A 21,618-nucleotide genomic window follows, 5' to 3' on the forward strand; every position below is an offset into this window, starting at 1 on the left:
GGATGTCACCCGCCTCCGTCTCGGGCGCCTTTGCCGCACCTTCCTCACCTTCCCGTGCTGTGCTGCCGGCGTGCGCGGCCGGGTTTGTGCTAGCAGACGCCACTGTCACCACTATTTATATTATTATACCAGACATTATCTAAACATTATTATTTACTTAGGGAAAAATTAAACGATTAGACTTTAGACAAATTTTATTACCTAACATATTGAATTTGTAAATATATAATAGCAGAGTCTAAGAAAAATAAGACTTAAATAAAAATTAGTAATTGTATATGTAAAATATTTAGTTTTTAAAATAAATCTTATTTTTGTATATTAATGAGTATTCAGCAGTGTAATTAATTAAAATTCTATAGCCAAATACATTGCAAGAAATAGAAAACAATGAGTAGCATCATGTACATTTTCGTAAGCAACATCATAAAGCAAAAAAATTCAAGCTTTTTCTTTCAATTCTATCAACTGAATATACTGACTCTTTAATAAAATATACATTAAGCAGAAAAATAAAACAAGGCTTACTTCAAGTGAACAGGAAAGTAACATATTGTCAGTTACTTTCCTAAAATAATTTATATCTACAATAACATAGCCTTTTTCATAAAAACACTCAATAATTCTCACAAAACATACCTTTTGTGGTATTTGAATCAAACTGGCCAAAATTACTTAGTTTAGCCTGACCCATCAGAGGCGAAGAAGGTCGGCACAGACCTGACATACAAGTTAAACAATTAATTCTATTAATTTATTTTTCATTACGTCTTTTATATATGAGTATTAAATAATTATACTGATTTTAAACAAATTAGAAAAAAGAAATCATAAATTAGAACTAACACTGTACCTACATTATTTTATTTCGACCCATTCGAGGCAAACAGTTCTCTTGCAAGATCCCTTAAGAGATGGAACTCTTTGCAATATTTGGATTGTTTTAACATAGCTCAACATAGATGTAGCCATGTTTGTGGCCAGAATAATTTTTATTTTCTTTTTCTTCTATATTTAAAACCTACAATAATTGCTTGTATTATCTGTAGTTGTTCGTTACCTGTATGCGTGTTGTGTGCTGGCTGCGTGGAGGGCGGCTGGTGCGGCTGCGGGCCCGGGTACTGCGGCATCACGCCGCTCGGACCGTACGGATGCGCGTTGCCGCTGCTCACACCGTACGGACGCCGCAATTGCTTTATCTAATAAAAAAACCAACTTTTATTATTGATTAGTAAATAAAGTATCTTTTTATAAATTTCACATGTTAGGTTTTGCACAACTGTTTTAGACATAATCAAGTTAATAATAATAATTGACATGTTAACTGTACTGTTTTGTCGCACTTATGCTAGTGTTTGCCTATAAGCTTTAGATTTAAAGTGTAAACTGGCATTCAAAATCTAATATGACATGTTAAGCTATGCCGAAATAAATATCTCATGATTGGAGGAATCTCTCCATGAACAATGTAAAAGTAGAATTAGGTTATACCGGCTGTATGGGGTGGTGTTGTGCTGGCGGATGGTGGGACATGGCGCGAATATTGTGTTGCGCGTGCTGAGCGTGCTGCGCGCGCGGCGGCGCGTGGTGTTGGTGCACGCCGAGCGCGCCCAGTCCGCCCAGCGACTGTCCGTGCGCACCCGATGGACCCATCGCCATCCTACAAGCAAAAAACAACACTATACTTAATTGAAAACCTAAATTACCCTTAAAATTTTAAATGAAATGAAACCAAGGTGTATGCTTTGATTTACATGATAGTTGAATTCAAACACTACAAAAAGCACTGGTAATAAAATATGCTGTACTGTGCAATTAATCTACAAAATGCTTCATTACTTAAGGTGAGAAAGTTCGTAAAATGTTTCAACAAAAAGGTGATAAACCTTATTTTTAGACAAAATTTTATGGACTATAATTGCAACACAATTACCTTTATTGCAAAATACAAAAAAATCATTCAAATTTATAACACTAAATTATATATTTTTAATTCACTATACAAGTCACTGTATTTAAACATTTTTAAATGCACACAATTTCACAAATATATAAAATTGTTAACAATATTCTTTTGAATATAAGACACAGCATAACTGTTATTACAACTGCTACTGGACGATAGAGGATACAGACTGCAAGTATTCAGTACAAAGTAAGGATGGTCATTATAAGACCTTCTTGTATCAAAGCCTGTCATATGTTCCATTCATGACCAGTTTATATCACAAAGGGCGCCGCAAAGGACCCTCGAGATATCAACAAATTACACAACATTTGCATATCAATGTAGTCTGCTTAAATCCCAAATAAAACATAACTGTATTATTTTATAGTGTCAAGAGTGGTTACTCTGGTGTACCTGGTATTATTTCTTATAAGAAGTGTAATATGATCTTATTGTAAAAATATTAAGAAATATTTTAAATTGGTAAGAAAAATACATTACATTAAACCTCAATACGAATAAACTAGATTTATTTAACATTTCATAGAAAATAATCATTAAAAATTAATTTAAAAGACAGGCAATTGACCTACATTTCTAAACTATGCAATGGACAACCCAAATATATACCTCAATATTTTACATATGAAAATGAACTTACCAGGTTAGTCGGTGGCAACATGTTAAAACTTATCTTGTTCTTGTTTTATGTTTAGTTTTATATTAGATGTCAGGTTTCTAAATGATATTCTCAAGTTATCAAAATAAAAGTTAAACAAATACTAGCCATACAAGCTTAAACTTATTTTTTTTAAATAAGTACAGTTAAAAAACTTTATTACACACAAATTTGTTTGGAAATTTTCTTATTGGCAATAATTCTTAACACCATTTTATACACTAGTTTGAATCTATAAATTAATTCTATCATTTAAGTCATTAATACTTTCCAATTAGATAAAATTATTAATTTTATATTGCCATGTAAATTAATTCTTAAAATAAATTTTTATTTATTTTTACTTTCACCAACCAAGCATTAAGTTTTACTAAATAGTTCTAATTCAAATTTAATCTGATATTCCATATTTAAAAACTTTGCAAGTTTTCCTATATGGAGCTCAGTAAAAATTGATTTTACTGACCTCGGTTTAATAATACTCAATGCCAGGTCTATTCTGCTGGAGGTTGATTGCAAAAATAATTGTATGAAGTTGATTTTATTCAAAGTAATTGCTATTTATTTATATTTTAACATGATTCAATTGAAATAAACCTAATTTTATCTTACTACATCATATCTAAAACACTGTTTTTTATGTTTTTTTTTATAATAATATGTTTAAATATATATTTTGTAAAATAACATAGAAATTAGTCAATATGAAACTAATAAACATTGAATGCTATATATAACTACTGCTACTATAAATTAGCTTTTGATTCACTGCCAAACCACAAAATACAAGCTTTACCATAATCACCATAACTGTAGCTATTTATAGTGATTTCACTAGTCTAATTAAAACATATAAAAATAGCAAAACATTAATTTGACATGAATAAAATGGTGAAAGTTCGAATTATAAGAAGCTGTGCAATGTGCATTTTCTATAAATTGTTGAAAGTTTTATGTTGTTGAGATAAGTAATTTAATGCACTTTAAAGGACTAAATACTTACGGTAAAAATGTAAGTTCCTTCCTCAAATGAATAGTTGACTAGTTATGTTGACACAGTTAAAACAACAAGTTGAAAACTCATAAATATTTTAAGTTTGAAGTAAATGGTTTATGGAGGTTTTAGGTGCTGATAATTGTTATCTAATACAATAAGTAGCAAATAAAATAGAAAAAGCATAACGTTACCTAGTTAAAGTTACGTGCCTGTTCTCCCTGTGCATTTGATGGGGCGGCATTTGGTGATGCGAGGGCATCGCTTGGTGGCCCGCAAGGTGCTGTGGTGGGTGGCCCGACATCGGCTGATGATGCATGTTCGGGTGATGCATCATCGCGAATCAATCTTCATCAAAAACAAACGAGATCAACAAATACCGCTACACATTGAATCATGCTCAAACACAAAATCACACAACAATCTTACCGTTGTTTGGTTAAAAACAATTTCAGTCTTTTCGGCTATAAGTTAAACATAAATCCGCCCTCAAAAAGCCGATATTATTTTATTTGGCAAACAGTAAAGAAAATCGTTTCGTTCAACATGCGGCCATGTTAGAAATGTTGCCAGATGCCAGTAAATTTTTAACAACAATAGAGTGATGCCATTTCTAAATTCGAAATACTTACTGTTTCTTTTTTACTACTAGCGGTCGCCCGCGACTTTGTCTGCACAGGATTAAAAAAAGTAGTCTATACTATGTCCATGTGCCTTGGCTACCTTCTCGTCCAAGTCCCGTTAAAATCAATTCAGCCGTTCCGCATATTATAACAAATGCGGCCGTGTGCACAGTCAAAAATAAAAAAAATGTTTTTCTGTTATCAGCAACGCAAATAAATTACATTTTTTTGATATTATAAGCAAATACTAATTTTATTAATAACTATATAGATATCCTAGCGCGGCAAGAGTTTCTAGGCCGTTAAGAGATAACGTTTCGCGTTTAGTTCGTCAGAAAAGAAAATATGTAAAACCTGCAAAATCCTCCAAAATGAAAGGACCACTAACCTCAACATTTTATATACTCTGTGCACTCTCATGACAACCTGGATATAACTGACCGTTTTTCTGTGCCTGTTTGATTTGGTAAACTCGAATAGAGATGGGACATATCGATACTATTTTTGCTACTGTTATTATTTTTTTCTATCTTAGATTTCTTAAGAATTTTCAAGTCTGAATACTTTAAAAATATTTAAAAATTTAATATTTTTGTTTCGTACATACATACCGTCAATCCAATTATGTTAATATGTATACAGCTTAAATTAAATGAACAGATATATATTTTTCCATTAAAACAACATTTTACAAAGCTCATTCAAAAATTTTATTATCCTTACAAATCAGTTTGACATATATAAAGAAAAACAACTGACATAAAATGAAAATAATCCTCCTCATTGTTTATCTGCACATCAGTTAAATTGGAATACATTTGTTCCACTTCTTGCAATGAATCATCCAGACTTTCCGCGCTATCTCTGGTCGAGTCCGCCCAGGAGACGCGCTTTGAAGTCCGGGAATTATCCTTCTTTTTGTCTGAGGTAGGAGTCGAATGCGAAACGGGAGAAGGAGGTTCCTTTGTTGGAGTTCTAGCACATTTGTCTAAATAGTGTTTCCGTAAAATATATTCGCGCATAGAGTCGTGTGAGGCTCGCTTCGGTGGGGGCGGCGGGGGCAGGGAACTATCATCTTCATCACACAGATTTCTTTCCTTCCTCGCTTCCTCGATTCTCCTGACTTCTTCGTCGTCGGGCGGCAGCGGCCAAGCTCCCAGCTTATTGCGTACGAGATGCGGCCGCGTGTGCGCCGCACACAATATGCGCTTACGCACAAAGTCGTGGAACATCGTCAATTCGGATGCCAGCTCGCGCCGTACTAATTGTTTGTGGCGAGATGGAACGCTAATATCCCGTACTGCTAATAAAGCCTGCAAACAAAAAGGTTTCATTAAACAATTGTACTTAATCAAAATTTATATCTTCAGTCTGAAGATGCAATACCTAGTTATGTGATTGAGGGTAGTGATTACCTGTGAGGCGAGTAGCGCGGTGGCGGCCTCCAGCGCGGCGGCGGCGAGGCGCTCGTCGAGGTGTGGCGGTGCGCTGGCGGCGGAGGAGGCTGACGTCACGGAGTCAGCGCGCGCAGTGCGACGCTCGCCCGGGCTGCACGAGCAGGTGCGCCGACGCCCGCGCGGAGACCGGGACCCGCTGCCCTCCTCGCCGTGGTACGCCTGACAACATACCACATTAACTACACGAATCTATGAAAATAAACAATTAACAGGGCATTACTTACATGATTTAATGAGCGAGTTAGTAGACATATCGCAGATAGAATGGTCCCGAAAGTCAACTGCGGGAAGGGATCGTATGAGATCTTAGGGGCGCCGAAGTGCAACTCGACAAGGGGCTGCCAACGTTCCAGGTCGAGCCCGGGGTCCGCTAACAGCGACAGCAGGTCCGGACTGAAGGCTAGGAGACATAGGGTCGCCATGTGGAGGATTTCGAGGGTTCTGTCAAAAAAAAAAGTGGTATAACTATGCATCCACACGCCATTTGTTTGTTTTGGATGCCTCTTAATTTGTCTGTTTGGCTGATTTGTCCTGACCTATGTAAGACGGGCTGCGTGTGCGCCGTTTGGGCGATGCTGGTGGCCTGCTCGTCCGGTGGCTGCGCTGCGTCTGAGGCGCGCCGCGTCCGCAGCATCAGCGTCACGCACTGGTACACGCAGGCACTGATACTGCGCTGTAACATAACATTACATACTGTTGCTATTTGATAGACTTGCATGCCTTACCTTTAATAAAAAAATAGATAATTGTAAACTTACCATAATCCCGATCAATGAATTAATATTCTGTAGACGCCAAGTAGATTCATATTTAACCAACTGCACTACTAGATTCAGAGTGGAGGCGCACAGATTGAGCGCGTCGATGTTGTACACTTGTCGCGGCAGCAGGACCGCCTCCACCAAGTGCTCCAGATGTACGCCGACGAAAGTTATCGCATCGCTGACGAAGAACTGACCGTGCTTCATCACCATCATTGAGATAAAATCGAGACTGTAAGCGTACACCCGCCACCATTCCTGCGGTTTCCATGAAGTGTTCCCGTTTTCAAACTTGGGCGGCAGCAGTTGCAACCAAAGGAACTGATCGACGTCGCTCATCAGCAGGTCCTTGTTGAACGGCCCCCGTGCGTACGCGGTCAGACATCGCAGCGCCGCCAGTGACGTGTAATAATGACGACGATTCTGCAAACAGGTTTGCAAGCAGCACAGCAGTTTATTGATAAACTTGGTCGACTGGAACCACTGCGACAGGCCCGAGTACAAATCGTACAAATCCAAACACTGCTCCAACATCGCCAGAGATAGAACCACGGGCGGCACTTCCTCTTTACCATTTGCATTGTGTACCGGTTCGGTGTTATCGCTTACGTTATCTATTAATTTCTCCAATTCGATACTATTTATATGCGTCACAGATCGTATAATACTTTGAGCTGTCACGCTGTTTGCTTTGATTTCGTAGTCCAAGCTGCTAATGGCGACGGTGCCGATAGACAGTATGGCACGTATTGCACGTATATGGAGGCACTCGTAGACGGCCGCAGTGTTTGAAAGTAGATTATCGATTTGTTTCGCACTAGATTTTCGATTTTCGAAACAATCGTCTTTCCAGTTGGCCAGTAATATGACGTGGAGTTCCGCTAGTATCACAACGAGGCGACCATCTTTTAAGTTTTCCAATTCAGTTAGCAACGCGTTCATGCAGGGCGCGACCATTTTAGCTTTGTGAGCGATATTCAGGCTTATCGGAAGGCATTTGCATATAATTGTCATGAAGTCCTTCCAGGAAGTCAACAAGCTTAACCAAACGGGTACTTGGTCCACGATCTCATCCTCCTCGACTCTACCGTAAAAAGAAAAAATAAAATCTATCCATTTATCTAAATGATTCTTGTTCGTATCGAAGAATTGTTCGAGCACCGTTTTCAAATTCTGTTCAAGTTTTCCTCTTGAAACGAACAGCTCTATTCCGAGGATGTTAAATATTTGACTATATGTTTTCAGGCCGGGTTGAATTTCGCTGAATAAAGGACTAGTCATATATTCCCAGAAATTGGGATTTTCCCTTAGCTTTTTCACTAGTATTTGCATATTGTTTTTCCATAGCGCATGGAAAAGTTCCAATATGCACGCTAATATTGGGCTGTGCAGTAATTTTGCGTCCTGCAATAAAGAAATTTACTTTTAAATTACATACTTATTTAATAGGGTAATGGATACAGTTGGAAAAATTAAAAATCTTTACCGTTTTTACAGTGAGAAGATAGTCAGCCATAAACCCTAACATTCCCTCAAAACTTTCGTCATCTTCATTATTTTCTTCGCCATTTTTTTCTTTATCTTTCTCATCTGCCTTTGCCTTCTCGTGGTTCATCATGAAAAATGCCTCGGTGAGGCCCGGCTGTGTGCCAATGCAAGTGGCCACAAACTCCAATATAGCCTTTTTCAGTTCAATGGTTTCGTAAGGATCACGAAGACGGTCCAAGAATATGACTCGTACTTGGTAAGCGGTCATGTCTAATGAGGCGAACAAAGACATTTGGAAACCCTGAAAAAAAAATTGTACTAAAAACCAATAAGAAAATAGATTGTGTTCAATTTAAAGCCATATACAAATAAATGAAGAGTTTTAAGAATTCATCATACATAAAAATGACAGATAGCCATAGTGATGTGTGACCATAGTTTTTTTAGAACTAATAAGTCAAAAACATACGTCGGCAAATTTCTTCAACATCCTGCAACTCAGCACCGAGAGACTCTTATTGAATGCATGGTTGATATAGCTAGCTATCTTTGGCACGACTTTTAATTTATCTTTCTGTTTGTTCTGTGCGAAGATGAGCTTCTCCAGAGGTGTCACCTCACCAACCTCCACCACACTGCTCTTCTGACGCAGTGAGAACATGACGATAGCAAAGCACTTCAGCATTGATGATATGTATTGTGATCCCATGCCTGAGATCCAGTTTGTATCGTCACGTAGACTTCGTTCTAGTTGATCATTGCCTTTATATAAAGAAAATCATCTCATTCATAAATGCAAAAATGTACATGGATGTTTGTTAGAAGGTATATACAGAACAGCTCAATGGATCTTGATGAAATTTGGTACTGATGTAAAACACAGACTGGAAGAACACATAGGCTACTTATTAAGTTTGTTTTTATCTCTGACGGCTATACAATGTAGAGCATAAAAATTACCGAATTTGTTCAATACTAAGCTAAAATATTTATCATTCTACAAACTTACTTCAATATAACATAACTTCTTTTTTGATGTAAAAATTAAAAATGCAAATTTTCTCCAAAAACATACCAATTGAAATAATCTTCAAAACTTCCAAAGCATTTTCCATGTACAGAAAACTGTAGATACAAGTTTTCTTCACAAGTGTCATTGTTTTGTTTGTTTTTGATATTTCCAGTATGGATGTGAGGAACTTGGTGCAGCGCTGCAGCAGAGTGCGGCGCTCCGCCCCGCAGCTGTAGCGCCACCCGCAGATGTTGGGGAACACCTCGCGCAGGATCAGCATCAGACCAGCCAGAATTATCTCTGATGTTATACGCTCGTCCGATGAGAACTGAAATGTTAACAAGTTATGATTTTGTACGAGTATTATATACAGCATGTTTCAAAAAGAAAGGTGTGGATTATTGTCATTTTGTGACATCATAGATCCTATTTAAATTTTTTGTCTCAGTATTTTTTTTTAATATAAATTTTATATTGAATCTGCTATCGATGATTTGAAATAAATATTGTTTTGTTCATAACTTACCTCAAGGAATTCACTGAGCATATCAATATAAGCTGCTAAGAATTTATATGAGCCACTTGGTTGTTCTAATATAACCAAATAGGAACCAACAGCAGCCGAATCTAAAGATGCACCATTAGCATACTCTACATGAGATAACTGGTGGTTTATCACTCTTGGGAGTAAGCCAGTGTTTATTAATCTGTAACAAAAAAAATTACCGATACCTCGGAAAAAAAAACCACAAAAAAAGAAACACCCTTAGATACATAGTGTTGGGTAAAAATAACAAATATTGTTTAGAAAAATAATGATGTCATTGTATTATTAAACATACCTTTTATGTATATCCTTAGGAAACAGTTTAATTAACACAGTACATACATTAAGGCATTCAACTAACAATGGCAGAGGTGGTTGTTCAGCTCTCATGAACCTCAGTAAAACATCAAACACGCCTTCAATAGAACTTACAAGAATCTTTGGGATCTCATTTGTTTCTACGATATATTTCAATACACCTTTTAATACTTTTGTACCTTCGTACACTCTCTCCAACGATACATTACTATTATGTTGGTGGTGCTGTTTACGATCCAATACTTTTTCAATTTCATTATTAAATACAACCCAATATGAGCATGGGGTTCTAAAATGTATCATGGTTCCCTCTTTCCTTTCCATTACGCATGCTTTCGAACCCAACTCAATGCGATAAGAAGGATCTCCGAGTGGATAATATTCACGGCCAATAATAGCATCGTCGTCTTGGAATGACATAATAGGTACTGCATTTGGATTATAAATCTCTGTATATACTGGCAGGTTCTTGAGTTCAGCTAGCAACTGAAAATATGATCAGATACTTATTTAAAAAAAAAAAAATTGGTTCTTAATTTGAATTTAGAATTAGAAATGTTTAACATATGATTTAAATTGTATTTTGTAAATAACAATATATCTTCCTTATATTATAAATGCAAATGTTTGGATGGATGGATGTTATTTTGAAGGTAACTTTAGAACCAGGGAAAAACACATAGGCCACCAATTCAATTTTTATTTTATTTCTGCATGGACAGAGTCATGGGCAACAGCTAGTTGTTAATAATAATTAGAACAACTATGCTAGAGTAAATAAGTATTTTTTGTGACTTAATAGAAGAGGCTTTGCCTACTAAGTAACAATACTTACATTTCTAATACTCAAGTTCCCAGCTTGAGCCAATCCATCAGATAAAATTGACAATGCATTGAAATTGAACGGGAAATATTCTAAAGCTGTGTTCCACAATGAGACAACTCCAAAGTCTTCGTCTTTCTGACGCAACTTCCAAAACTCTTCAGCATTAACTGATGACTTTAGTAACTCTGAACATAGCAGCATAACACCAGGCTGCATACTTAATGTACCATCACTGTCAAATTTATCACAAAGACTGTTTAATAGTCTAAATACACGGTTTCTAACTATTTCGGCACATTTTGATTTATCCTGAAAAGTATTGAGGATATTAATAACTGAACTTGAACTGAAAATAACCATAGTAAGCTAAAATCATCATCAATCGTAATATTAAAATAAATTCCACATAGAAACAAAAATTTTGAGTGTAAAATTTACTTACATTAAACACAGAACTATTCAACATCTGCAGTAAAAACTCAAATACTCTCATTCTGAGTGCTGTTGCACCATAATGTTGGTATTGAGTCTCAAACAATTTGGCATGGTTGTCACTCTGAAAATTATAAAATAAATCATATTATAACATGCCACCAAAAGAGTTAAATACAGTTGAACCTGGATAAATAAGAGTCCAAGAACCTGTAATATTCCTTGTTTACAGAATATTCTCTCTTATTCACATTTGACTGTATCTACGACTCTAAGAGATGTAATTGTTTTAATTGTATAGGTTTATATATCATAATTTGTACCTTTAGAGTCAACATCATCCAAGTAAGGAGCATAATACTATGTTCCTGAGACAGTTCAAGTTTGGTCAGCTCACATTCCACAGCACTTTTTGTACTTTCTAGCCAGCTAGATACATTTTTTCTGAAAAGAATAATTATCTTTAAAATTTATCTCAAAAAAGATTATAAAAGCAACTAAATACTAGTGTCACTTTTATAAAATATGTTTTTAAACATTCCTTAAACAACCATTTATGGAATAGATGAACCCTTAAAGACCTGTCTTAATTTTACTAATTGTAAAAGTGAATGTTTAGATAGATGGATGTATGGATGTTTGTTTCAAGATATCACCAGAATGGTTAAACAGACTCAATGAAATTTGACTTACATATTGGACTTTATCTGAAAGAACACATCGGCCACTAACTAAGTTTTTGTCATGGGCGACAGCTAATTTTATTCACATAATTAATTACTGAAAACATAAATATATTAAGACAATACTTACATCTTTTCATGATCACATATTACCATAAATATACAAGCTTCCAAGTAAGTAATTCTAAGACAAGCCTCTCTACACCTTCCTTCCAGTAACTCATGATAATTTTGATTCTTACCAAAATTATGTCTTCTGAACAACTTTAATATATCAATAAACTGAACCTCTGAGTATACTTCTTCATTGCCAATTAACAACAAAGATTGTAAAATAGCAAGTTGTTCTCTGATGTTTGATTCTGCCCATTCTTGTCGAATAGTATCACTTCCAAATTCACCATGAATTTTCCTTGATGGTGGAACCTCTAGTAATACTTTTTCAAACTGCTTGATTAATGAAGATTTTAAATTTTGTATACCAATATCATTGACAATTTTAGAAAATTGCTCATTATATTTATGCTTCTTATCTGATCTAAATTGAATTATGTATTGTAATAGTCTTAGTAGATACAATCTCTCTGCATAATAAAATTCCCACACTTTTGGTGAGAGAAATGTTGGTCTGGTGTCAACAAATGCCACATTTTTTAATGCATTCTCTGGTGTCCCATATGATATGTCACATAAGTAGTGCTTTATTATATCCCATATTTGGAAACAGTCTACATCCTAAAAACCAAAGGACAAAATAAATAACATTTTTTTAAATAGACGTGTTTAAATATTTATGTAGTATTTAAGTGTTTATTTTGTAATTAAATGTAAATTGTATAAAATACAAAATTCACAATGATTAGAGGCATCTTACACACATTAGAATTAAAAGACACGGAAAACATTTTTGGAAGCTTTTTTCTAGTGGGTAATTTTTAATCATTAGTTATTAATTTACCATATAGTTTTGTAAAGTTTGTGCAACACTAAGTAGTTTTGTTTGGTCCGGATGCTTCGATTGGAGACGTGCAAATCCATCTGCATCTTTTGGTTTATAGCTAGTCAGACCATTCTTAAGTCCTTCCACCACTTCTTTTGTGTATATTTTGTCGATTTCTTCTTTTGTAAGATATTGGGATGTGGTCCAACGCCATAACCGCTTCCAGTAGCTAAAACGTATTATAACAAATTACTAAATCATGGTAAGGGAAATATAAAAATGCATGCCAAATAACAGCGCATACCTTGTATTACTTGTCGCCATAATTCATTTAAAAAGTAAAGGCGTCGTCTGTAACTTCTATTTGATGTTATTTACCGCCTCATTTTTAGGTTACAATTACAAATACAGTTTGACATTTGACAACTGTAACTGTATTCAATTCCAGTTTATGACAGTTTTTGAATTTGTCAATCAAACTTAAGGGTCTATTTTACGCATTTAATTAAGAACAAAAAGAATGCTTCAAAATTAAAATAGTAATTTTGGTTAGAATCTATTTGAAATAATTATAATCTGTGTGAAAAATGTTTTTACATTAAGACATTGACATTTTTTGACCGACACGACATTCAGCTGTCACTCTGCTGTCAGTGTTGATAAGGGTCGAGGGACGCCGGCAATCTTTGCGATTTCGTGTAACTACCACATGTCACTGTTACATTGTAACAACTAGTAACATTATTAGTTTTGTATATATAGTAGTTCTATGAAATAAATAATTGTGTAGTTTTCTTTTTGTTGGTTAATTATAGAGTAGTGTTTGCCATGCCTCCAGCGGCTACTGCAGTTAAACCTCAACCTGATGATGACCCCATCGGTATTAGGGCAGTTCTTTTGGGACCACCGGGATCAGGCAAAGGAACCCAGGTAAAGTTTAACCTTAATCTGTAAATAGTAGTAAAAAATAATTTAGATGATTACTTTTGATTGATGAAGAGCAACTTTTTAAGTTTCAAGGCAAATATGTTACATTAATTTGATATTTACCTTTGGTAATTATGTAACTCCTAGATAATTGTGTTTTAAGTTTGATATCTCCAAATTATGTAAACAAGGGTGACATAACATATTTGCAGCTATACTTTTTTAATTTTAAATGTTTAATTACACAAATGTAATCAAAACCTATGAGACAGACTTTTTTAATAAGAACTGTATTATTAGAAATTACTTTTTTCATTCTCATTAACCAACTGCCGTTTTCTTTGGACTATAAAACCTTGAACCTTACATAAATTGTCAAAATACAAAAGTTTTGACTTACAGTTATTGACTATAATTTTTTTTATTTTTAAATCCACAAATTTTCTGTAAGCTGTCTTTTTCTTTACAATCATACAATACTTCTGTACTGTATGTCAACATGAAATTACACATTAAAATTTGGAAGTGTTTATTATAGGCATAAAAATAAATTTACAGGCACCCCGGCTAAAAGAAAAATATTGTGTATGTCACTTATCAACTGGTGACATGTTACGGGCTGAGGTATCATCGGGGTCAGAACTCGGCCGGCGTTTAAAGAAAGTGATGGACGAGGGAAAACTTGTGTCTGATGAGATGGTTGTTGACATGATTGATAAGAATCTGGATCACCCTGAATGCAAAAATGGATTCCTACTTGATGGCTTCCCTAGAACTGTGCCACAAGCTGAGAAGGTAACAGTAGTTAATTATGAAAATAAGTGAACAAATCATCACAATTTAAGAACATTGCTGTACTTGTTAAAGCAACTTTCAATGTTCTCATACCTGCACCATAGTAAATAAACATTTAATTAGTAGTTAGTAACATAGTTAAGCTTTCTTACTAAATAATTCATAAATTTTTAGCTTTATCACAAGCATAGATATAAATTATATTGGGAAATGTCGTGCTAATTCCCACAGATATTCATACTCATTGTTTGTTGTATTTTATTTTGGTGAATTTAATTTTATTTCTTTTCAGCTAGATGATCTGTTGAGCAAAAGAAAAACTCAACTTGATGCTGTGATTGAGTTTGGCATTCAGGATAGTCTTCTTGTTCGTCGGATCACGGGAAGATTGATTCATCCATCAAGTGGTCGCAGTTACCATGAAGAATTCCATCCTCCGAGAAAAGCTATGACTGATGATGTTACAGGGGAACCGCTGATTAGACGTTCAGATGACAATGTGGATGCTTTGAAGAAACGTCTAGCAACATATCATGCTCAGACCGTGCCTCTTGTAGACTACTACATGCGGAAAGGTCTCCACTGGAGAGTAGATGCTGCAAGACCAGCTGAAGAAGTGTTTAGTAGAATTGATAACATCTTCAAGAGCCGTATCTTTAGCAGGGAGCGAGCAGCTCTCTGAGAATATCATTAAGTGAAAAAGTTTTGTACAAATCTTAATTTTCACAATGCGGTTGGGTTTATTGTGTTATAGTATTTTCAGACTTATATACAACTCTGTAATAATTATAACTATTTTATAGACAACTATTTCTTACATAAATACAGTACAATGCGATCAATCAACTTGTCTTTTAATTCACAAACAATATATGAATAATCTTATATATATAAAATTCTCGTTCCCATACTCCTCCGAAATGGCTTGTTATTTATTTAATATTATTTGTCTGTTATTTAATATTATTACAAAATAACCAGAATAGGATGTGAGGTAAATAAAACATGAATATTATTTAATGTATTTATAATAGGTCAAGAGCACATAGAACAAGGACACAGGTTGTAGAGCGGGTATCCAATTTAAGCTCGAATAAGGCAAATTCATACACATCATTCAATAAAACTTTATACACAATTTTTCAAAGCAGATGCCTATCTTGTTGAAACCACTTGAAGAAATATCAGACAAATACACATCCAGTAACCTTTGCTAAAGATTCTAAACATTCCTTTGATTATTATTATTTATCTAGTTATTAACACGAGTGGTCTATGTTTTTTTTTACATACTAAACATTAAAGAAAACAGGGTTGCCAATTCTAAGGAAAATAAAAAATATATGGCAGAATGATTTCTATAAAATAAGCTCTCTTCATAAGGAATCATTTGGTAATCTTGTGTAAATTATTTTCTTCGGTAATAGACGCTTAGGTAAGATCATATTTCAGACATAAGGGCCTATAATAGGTGAATAAATACTACGAATCTATTGCTAACCTCCCCATATTCCTGTTTAAAAAACTAGTACAAATTCTTTTGAATTATATAACATATGTAAATTAAGTGTATTTGGCAACCCTAAACGAAGTGCTATATCAATCAATTTAATTATTACTGAGGGTATTAACTCTAAAAGCACAGAAACATACTATCATACCTCAATTTCTCTTAAAAACAGAGATAACTATATATTTATAAGTGTACTATGTAAATATTCAATGTAAAGGTGGTACTAGAGAATTTTTTTGTCTTGCATTTCTATGTAACGTAACGTTCTTTGTTCTTACGGACAGTAACATGCAGGTAATAGCAGTTTCCAAAGCATGTCAGGTTGTTCTGTTACAAAAAAATGCTTTTTTATACTCGCTTTAAGAGTAACAGTAGGGCTGCCTGTTGTAGTTAAGTTACATAATAATTTATGGGTCAAAAACGTTTAAATATATGTACTATAAAATACATCACTAAGAATTTCACAGCCCTCTATCATAATTTGAACTTTTCAATAATAGTTGTTTGGAGATTTTTCTATGTATATTTATATTATGTATATTACTGATTAATGTTTATATTACTTAAGTACATATATTTTTAAATTTTAATACAGCTACAAATATTTTTCATCCAATTTACTACTGAAACATATTTTTTTTTTTTATTTTGTGCGATATAATTGCTATTGTTGCTAATGTTTCTTACATCATTATTTCTTTATAATTTCCTACAGGATCTATTCTGCATATAAATATGACTTTTTTAATCAAATTTTTCGCAAGGTAACACTAATATTACATTACCTCTAGAAAGCTTATTCCATTTAAAGGAGATTAATTTAATAGTAGTTCTAATTGTAAGCTATAAATATTCTATTGTTAAAAAATCTAAGGTTTACACCAAATAATCATTACAACAGCCGTTAATTTTAAAATAAAAAGACAAAGACAGCCAAATACTAAATCACTTTCCCTTTCTCGGTTATTTCTGGGAAGCAAGTTTACAGATATGAAATTAAGTCATAAAGATATACGATAATTCAAAGTAAGAACGAAAAATAAATGGTGGATGAGGTGAGGTAAAATAAAACACAATAAGAATGGGACATCTGTGTAATTCCAGTCAGTCTGACTGGTGACTTTTGACGACATTTTTTGTATGAAACATTTTGATATAAATTTCTTTTTTTTTTTACAAAGACAGGTACGATGAGACGATAACACTGATCTCTATCTATGGATAGGCCGTTTTAGTACGAATCTTCGCCTCTACCAACCGCAATCTAAAACGTCAAAATGGCGAATCAAATAGGCACAATATACCACGGTTTATAGCCTGTCCACGTATAGATGTCAGTGGATGATAAGCATTTGATGATCAAATAATATAGATAAGTAAGTTGACAATGAAAGGCGGCGATCGCATGCTAAAGTGCTACGATTTAAGGTACAAAACTACAAATAAAAGTTACAAAGATGTAAAATAAATCACACCGACTAGTATAGAATTAATACTTAGCATTAGAGAATATGTGTTTGACATCACGCAAACAATTGATTATTTATATTTTTTGTTCACAATCATACTAATTTTTGTTTATTTATAATAAGAAAACATTTAGTTAATAGACAAAGCTCTCACAAATATAATAAATATGATTTGATATGAAGAATTATTTGATACGATTCATGATTTGCTTACCACAGAGTATACAGGCACATTCAATACACCAATAGAAAAAAAAACAAAGTGTTCATAGACAACGAAACATGCGGATCTGTCATGGAGAACTTATAATAAAGAGTTAAAAATCAACTAGCTTCCAAATAAATAACTAGAATTAATTAAAGACGAGAAATATTTACATGAAAAAGAAACATGAATCCATTACGGCTGTTTAACAACTCCTATGCCACTAAATATAGCTTTGGATTTGAATAATCGTAACGTTAACGGACTAAATCTAACACTACTTTACAATAAAGCTTCATCAGAACATTTACATACATTAACAATGATATTGTTTTACTGTAAATAGTTCGACATTAACAATAACAAGTGGGGTGGCAGGGCTTTTATTACGTCTAAGAAACTGTATATTCCATGTGGTTCAGAAAAAAACAAGATATTTATAAAACGTACATCCAAATTTCGAATATAAGTACGGTATATCCAAATATTTAACAACAATCATTTAAAAATTTCAATAAGTTTTGAATTAAGAAACAAATTTCAAACGAATCAACAATTATAATACAAACAAACATCGAACTAAAGTATAACAATTTTGAATCGAAAAAGTACATCTAAATCAAGTTGTTGTACAGCACGATACGGCGACGTGACGTGAGCGACACGAGCGCGAATGACGTGAGCTAGTGGTCGTGCAGGCGGTCGTGTGAGCGACTGGACGAGCGCGACGTCTTGCGCTGATCCAGGTACGCGGCGGGGGCCCAGCCCTCGCCCTGCCCGCCTATATATACCAAACACAATGTTTTTTACACTTGGACATTCCTTTACTTATTTATTTTACTCGTTGGAGGCAGCGAGAGTAAACATCGAATATATCTAACTTTCATTAAGGGTCAGTCAATTATCAGATATTCAAGTATGTTGCAATACCAAACGTTCAAGACCGTCGACTATATTAAGCGACCTCAAGACATGGTGGATAAGAGAGAAAGTATGACGTACCCGCAAGTCGCACGTACCACCAGCCGGCGCAGCCGACCTTGAGCAGCTCGGCGTGCTGGCCCTCGCGCAGCGATACCTCGCTCGCGCCCACCGCACTGTACTCCGATAACGCCACCAGCAAGCACCCCACCGCCTGACCATACACAATCATTACACATTGAAATCATTATTTAGTGATATCAATCGTTAAATAATCAATATTTAAAAATATTCTTTATTTTAATATGAATTTTAATCAAGACACTCCACTGGAAAAAACTACAAATTAGTTTTAAGTTGCTTGAAAACCCGAAATACACGTAAGCAACAGTTAATCTTAAATCTTAAAAAAGTGTTTTAACGGTGTTTAATTTGTTAGAAACTCACACAAAAATTTCACACGATTTCATTTAACGTTAGATATACATATTAAATATTTTGTACTATAATTGTAATAAAATTTGTAGGCATATTGTTAGAGCTTCAGACCAGTTTATTTTGTTAAATTAAGTATTAACACACGTAGCACACCATTTACATGCAAGCTTCCACATCGTTAGTTAAAGCATGTTAGAGACAGCGCAAACACATCGATGATGTATGCAGCAATCATTGCACATCGACATTTGGAAAGATACTATTTGCACTAACAGTTTTGTAGAGCGTTATCTCTGTCACACATAACCATGTGTCTCTGTCACACATGACATGACATTCTACAAAACTAAAATGAGCGATTTTTTTTCTAAAAGTCAATGGGCAATATTTTTATCGCTTAATGTATTATGCCAGAGTTTATAAATAATAGCGAAGATATTTCATAGTCCTAATAGTTGTGTATATGTAGAAAATGTTCCAGTGATTGTAACAACGAATAATCGAGTTTTTAGCCATGCATACAATGATAATTCCAATAAATTTGTACGATGTTTCATACATAAATAATAGAAGGATAGTAAGAGTGAGTGAGTGAGTGAAGAGAATAAAATGCCACCTAATTACAATGTAAGAAGAGTAAATCGTATTTGTTGACAAATATAAATTTGGCAATTTTTATCCAAAATGTTTGTACAGTAAAATATAGTATCAATAACGGTAGTTTGACCATTTACTCCAATTCTTAGCAGTTTATATTTGAACCTTCTAAAGACATATGTAATTATAAATTTAACATTTACCAAAGTGTTTATTGATTTATAAATTATCAGAAATATTCAATAAAACTCATGCAAAAATATCGAATACCGTTACATGATAACATCAAGGAATAAAGCAAATTTTTTGCACATCGATTAGCTGTACCTAAGTGTTGAGAAGTATCTGCAGTGCGAGACATTAATGTAGGATAATTTATAAAAATACTGAAGTCTGTAGAAATTGGAATACTTGTAATGCAGTGTAATAGTGTAAAAATAATGATATATTTTGTATCGAAGCGAAGCGCACAGTCAACAAAATTTTAAAGCACACGAACAATGAGTAACATAAACAAAACATGACTTACACAATAGTTAATGTTCAGCAATAGAACTGAAATATCCACATTACTTCGAAGTCTTTGGTTACTTTTAAGCTTTGGATATTATATCAGTCTTTTCATTATATACAAAGCCAGGACTGAGTTCTCTAATTACATTATATCAGTACTGGGACACGTAAAACGTGGAGTTGGCTTGTGTGGTGCCCGATACAGAAAAGAATTGTACCATTCTGTGTATGGTACCGTTGAGACCCACGGCCTCCGTCACCTGTTGAACAACACAACTTGAACATGGCGGCCATTTTGAACACAAGCGCGACAATATGGCGTCCGGAGCTGTTGCATTTTACGAACGCTTAATATCATGTGAATTACGTCATAGTATTTTAATAATATCATTAGCTTTTTTTTATGGAAACTATTAAAAGCAATGATTTGTGACTTGCTAAATTAAATATGCAGTGATAGCGTGATTTTATATCGGTAGGAACTTTTTATCTATTTGGTGGGATTGTGACGTTAGATTAATGAAATTCAAGACGCTAAAACTATCACTAGTCTAGTCCTTTGAAAATCCATTTTTAACAAGTTTGTTTATAGATTTTGTTTTTTTTTCACTGCTAAAGGTTAATCCGGGAAGCGTTATGTGCATCAAGATTGCCAGCTTAGATCATGCGCTACCCGGTGACTATTTTTTTGCATTCTCAAAAATTACACTTACATTATACAAAGTGGGATTCACTTCACTCAACACTGCAAACCCAAAATTAATAGATATTAGAGGACCATGATTAACCAAACCTTCCCAATATAAGCACATAACGTTTGACTCTTATCATTTTGTTAGTACATTTACAATAGACGGACAAAACAATCAGTTTACTCATATTTCACCACATATTTTGAATCACAAGGAATGTTTTTGACATTGAATAAAACTACGAATCTACATTTTTTATATATGTTTATGTTAAATATTATTCTAAGCTTAAATATGTAGTTTTAGTCAATGTCTTTGAAATTGAATTTAAAACCAAAACCCACTTACAAAGAAAATATAAGTAAATTGTTTTAGCTTTAAAGTTGTTGAGAATTTTGCAATATTACTAATTGATCCAATTTGAACCGTTTTACAGAGAAATATTTATCCCAACATAAAACATGTATAATTTATGACATTCTTAAATACAAACATTGAAGTGAAATTATATACATGTCATTTCAAATTTATTTTCCGTAGTCATATGCTATTCTGAAAATATTAACTCGAAGTTCATACTTCTCTTTTGAAATATGCTTTCAATCTTTTAATATAGCATATTATATATTACATTCAACTGGCACATAATTCAGCTATTTTATTACATATTCATTTATAAAATGATCGCCGGCAATAATTTAAAAATGTGAGGTTATAGAATAAACGAACCGTTATATAAAATGTAAACTGACCGGCGTGTGGTCGGTGTCGTCGTCGTCGTCGTCAGAAGGGTCAGTGGACCAGCAGGGCTCCTCGTGTGTGTCGCAGGAGGCGGCCCGC

The 21,618-nt window shown here is 34.2% G+C and overlaps 4 protein-coding genes across 11 annotated transcripts in view; 1 reads left to right on the forward strand and 3 right to left on the reverse strand.

The window, feature by feature from the left end:
- Positions 1 to 560: 560 nt before the first annotated feature.
- Positions 561 to 3,958, reverse strand: LOC106123875 (histidine-rich glycoprotein-like). The gene is made up of 5 exons (XM_013320287.1): positions 3,834 to 3,958; positions 1,492 to 1,660; positions 1,061 to 1,199; positions 640 to 720; positions 561 to 568 (listed from the first exon to the last, which is right to left on the reverse strand). Exons 1-5 carry the CDS (start codon positions 3,956 to 3,958, stop codon positions 561 to 563), a joined length of 522 nt encoding a protein of 173 aa, XP_013175741.1.
- A 987-nt stretch (positions 3,959 to 4,945) lies between these two features.
- Nup188 (nuclear pore complex protein Nup188) lies at positions 4,946 to 13,175 on the reverse strand. Its single transcript, XM_013321242.1, has 16 exons — positions 13,013 to 13,175; positions 12,727 to 12,937; positions 11,899 to 12,503; positions 11,409 to 11,529; positions 11,096 to 11,209; positions 10,663 to 10,962; positions 9,805 to 10,313; positions 9,489 to 9,669; positions 9,026 to 9,290; positions 8,420 to 8,712; positions 7,949 to 8,251; positions 6,460 to 7,866; positions 6,238 to 6,374; positions 5,926 to 6,142; positions 5,660 to 5,860; positions 4,946 to 5,557 (listed from the first exon to the last, which is right to left on the reverse strand). The coding sequence occupies exons 1-16, from the start codon at positions 13,030 to 13,032 to the stop codon at positions 4,964 to 4,966; spliced, it is 5,478 nt and encodes a 1,825-aa protein (XP_013176696.1). The 5' UTR covers positions 13,033 to 13,175; the 3' UTR covers positions 4,946 to 4,963.
- A 160-nt stretch (positions 13,176 to 13,335) lies between these two features.
- Positions 13,336 to 15,276, forward strand: Ak2 (Adenylate kinase 2). 3 transcript variants are annotated; one of them, XM_013320377.1, is made up of 4 exons: positions 13,336 to 13,406; positions 13,524 to 13,638; positions 14,194 to 14,430; positions 14,723 to 15,276. In XM_013320377.1, exons 2-4 carry the CDS (start codon positions 13,537 to 13,539, stop codon positions 15,110 to 15,112), a joined length of 729 nt encoding a protein of 242 aa, XP_013175831.1. In that variant the 5' UTR covers positions 13,336 to 13,406; positions 13,524 to 13,536; the 3' UTR covers positions 15,113 to 15,276. The 3 variants fall into 3 exon arrangements, with proteins under 3 accessions (XP_013175831.1, XP_013175830.1, XP_013175832.1); XM_013320378.1 differs by having other exon boundaries at positions 13,359 to 13,433; XM_013320376.1 differs by having other exon boundaries at positions 13,347 to 13,638.
- Positions 15,277 to 17,022: 1,746 nt separating this feature from the next.
- Positions 17,023 to 21,618, reverse strand: part of LOC106124340 (guanine nucleotide exchange factor DBS) — a 73,421-nt gene continuing 68,825 nt past the window's right edge. For all 6 annotated transcript variants that reach the window (XM_013320893.1, XM_013320899.1, XM_013320897.1 and 3 more), the window contains exons 18-20: positions 21,531 to 21,618; positions 18,620 to 18,752; positions 17,023 to 18,398 (exon numbers count right to left, since the gene is read on the reverse strand). The exon at positions 21,531 to 21,618 is cut by the window's right edge and continues 108 nt beyond it. In XM_013320893.1, coding sequence (XP_013176347.1) covers positions 18,301 to 18,398; positions 18,620 to 18,752; positions 21,531 to 21,618 — 319 coding nt within the window. In that variant the 3' untranslated portion in view covers positions 17,023 to 18,300. The remainder of the gene's footprint in view (positions 18,399 to 18,619; positions 18,753 to 21,530) is intronic.

Source organism: Papilio xuthus, unplaced genomic scaffold, assembly GCF_000836235.2.
Source record: "Papilio xuthus unplaced genomic scaffold, Pxut_1.1 DF825946.1, whole genome shotgun sequence".
Lineage (NCBI taxonomy): Eukaryota > Metazoa > Arthropoda > Insecta > Lepidoptera > Papilionidae > Papilio > Papilio xuthus.

Bases quoted from the DNA above. Each gene is read 5' to 3' on its own strand.
- LOC106123875 (XM_013320287.1), bottom strand. From the start codon at position 3,958: ATGATGCATCACCCGAACATGCATCATCAGCCGATGTCGGGCCACCCA. The intron at 1,200-1,491 runs GTATAACCTAAT...TTTTTTTATTAG, and splicing joins AACACCACCCCATACAGCCG to ATAAAGCAATTGCGGCGTCC. The intron at 721-1,060 runs GTAACGAACAAC...CTTGTATGTCAG, and splicing joins AGCACACAACACGCATACAG to GTCTGTGCCGACCTTCTTCG.
- Nup188 (XM_013321242.1), bottom strand. From the start codon at position 13,032: ATGGCGACAAGTAATACAAG. The intron at 10,314-10,662 runs GTAAGTATTGTT...TCATATTTTCAG, and splicing joins GGAACTTGAGTATTAGAAAT to TTGCTAGCTGAACTCAAGAA. The intron at 9,291-9,488 runs GTAAGTTATGAA...TTAACATTTCAG, and splicing joins TGCTCAGTGAATTCCTTGAG to TTCTCATCGGACGAGCGTAT.
- Ak2 (XM_013320377.1), top strand. From the start codon at position 13,537: ATGCCTCCAGCGGCTACTGCAGTTAAACCTCAACCTGATGATGACCCC. The intron at 13,639-14,193 runs GTAAAGTTTAAC...ATAAATTTACAG, and splicing joins GATCAGGCAAAGGAACCCAG to GCACCCCGGCTAAAAGAAAA. The intron at 14,431-14,722 runs GTAACAGTAGTT...ATTTCTTTTCAG, and splicing joins CTGTGCCACAAGCTGAGAAG to CTAGATGATCTGTTGAGCAA.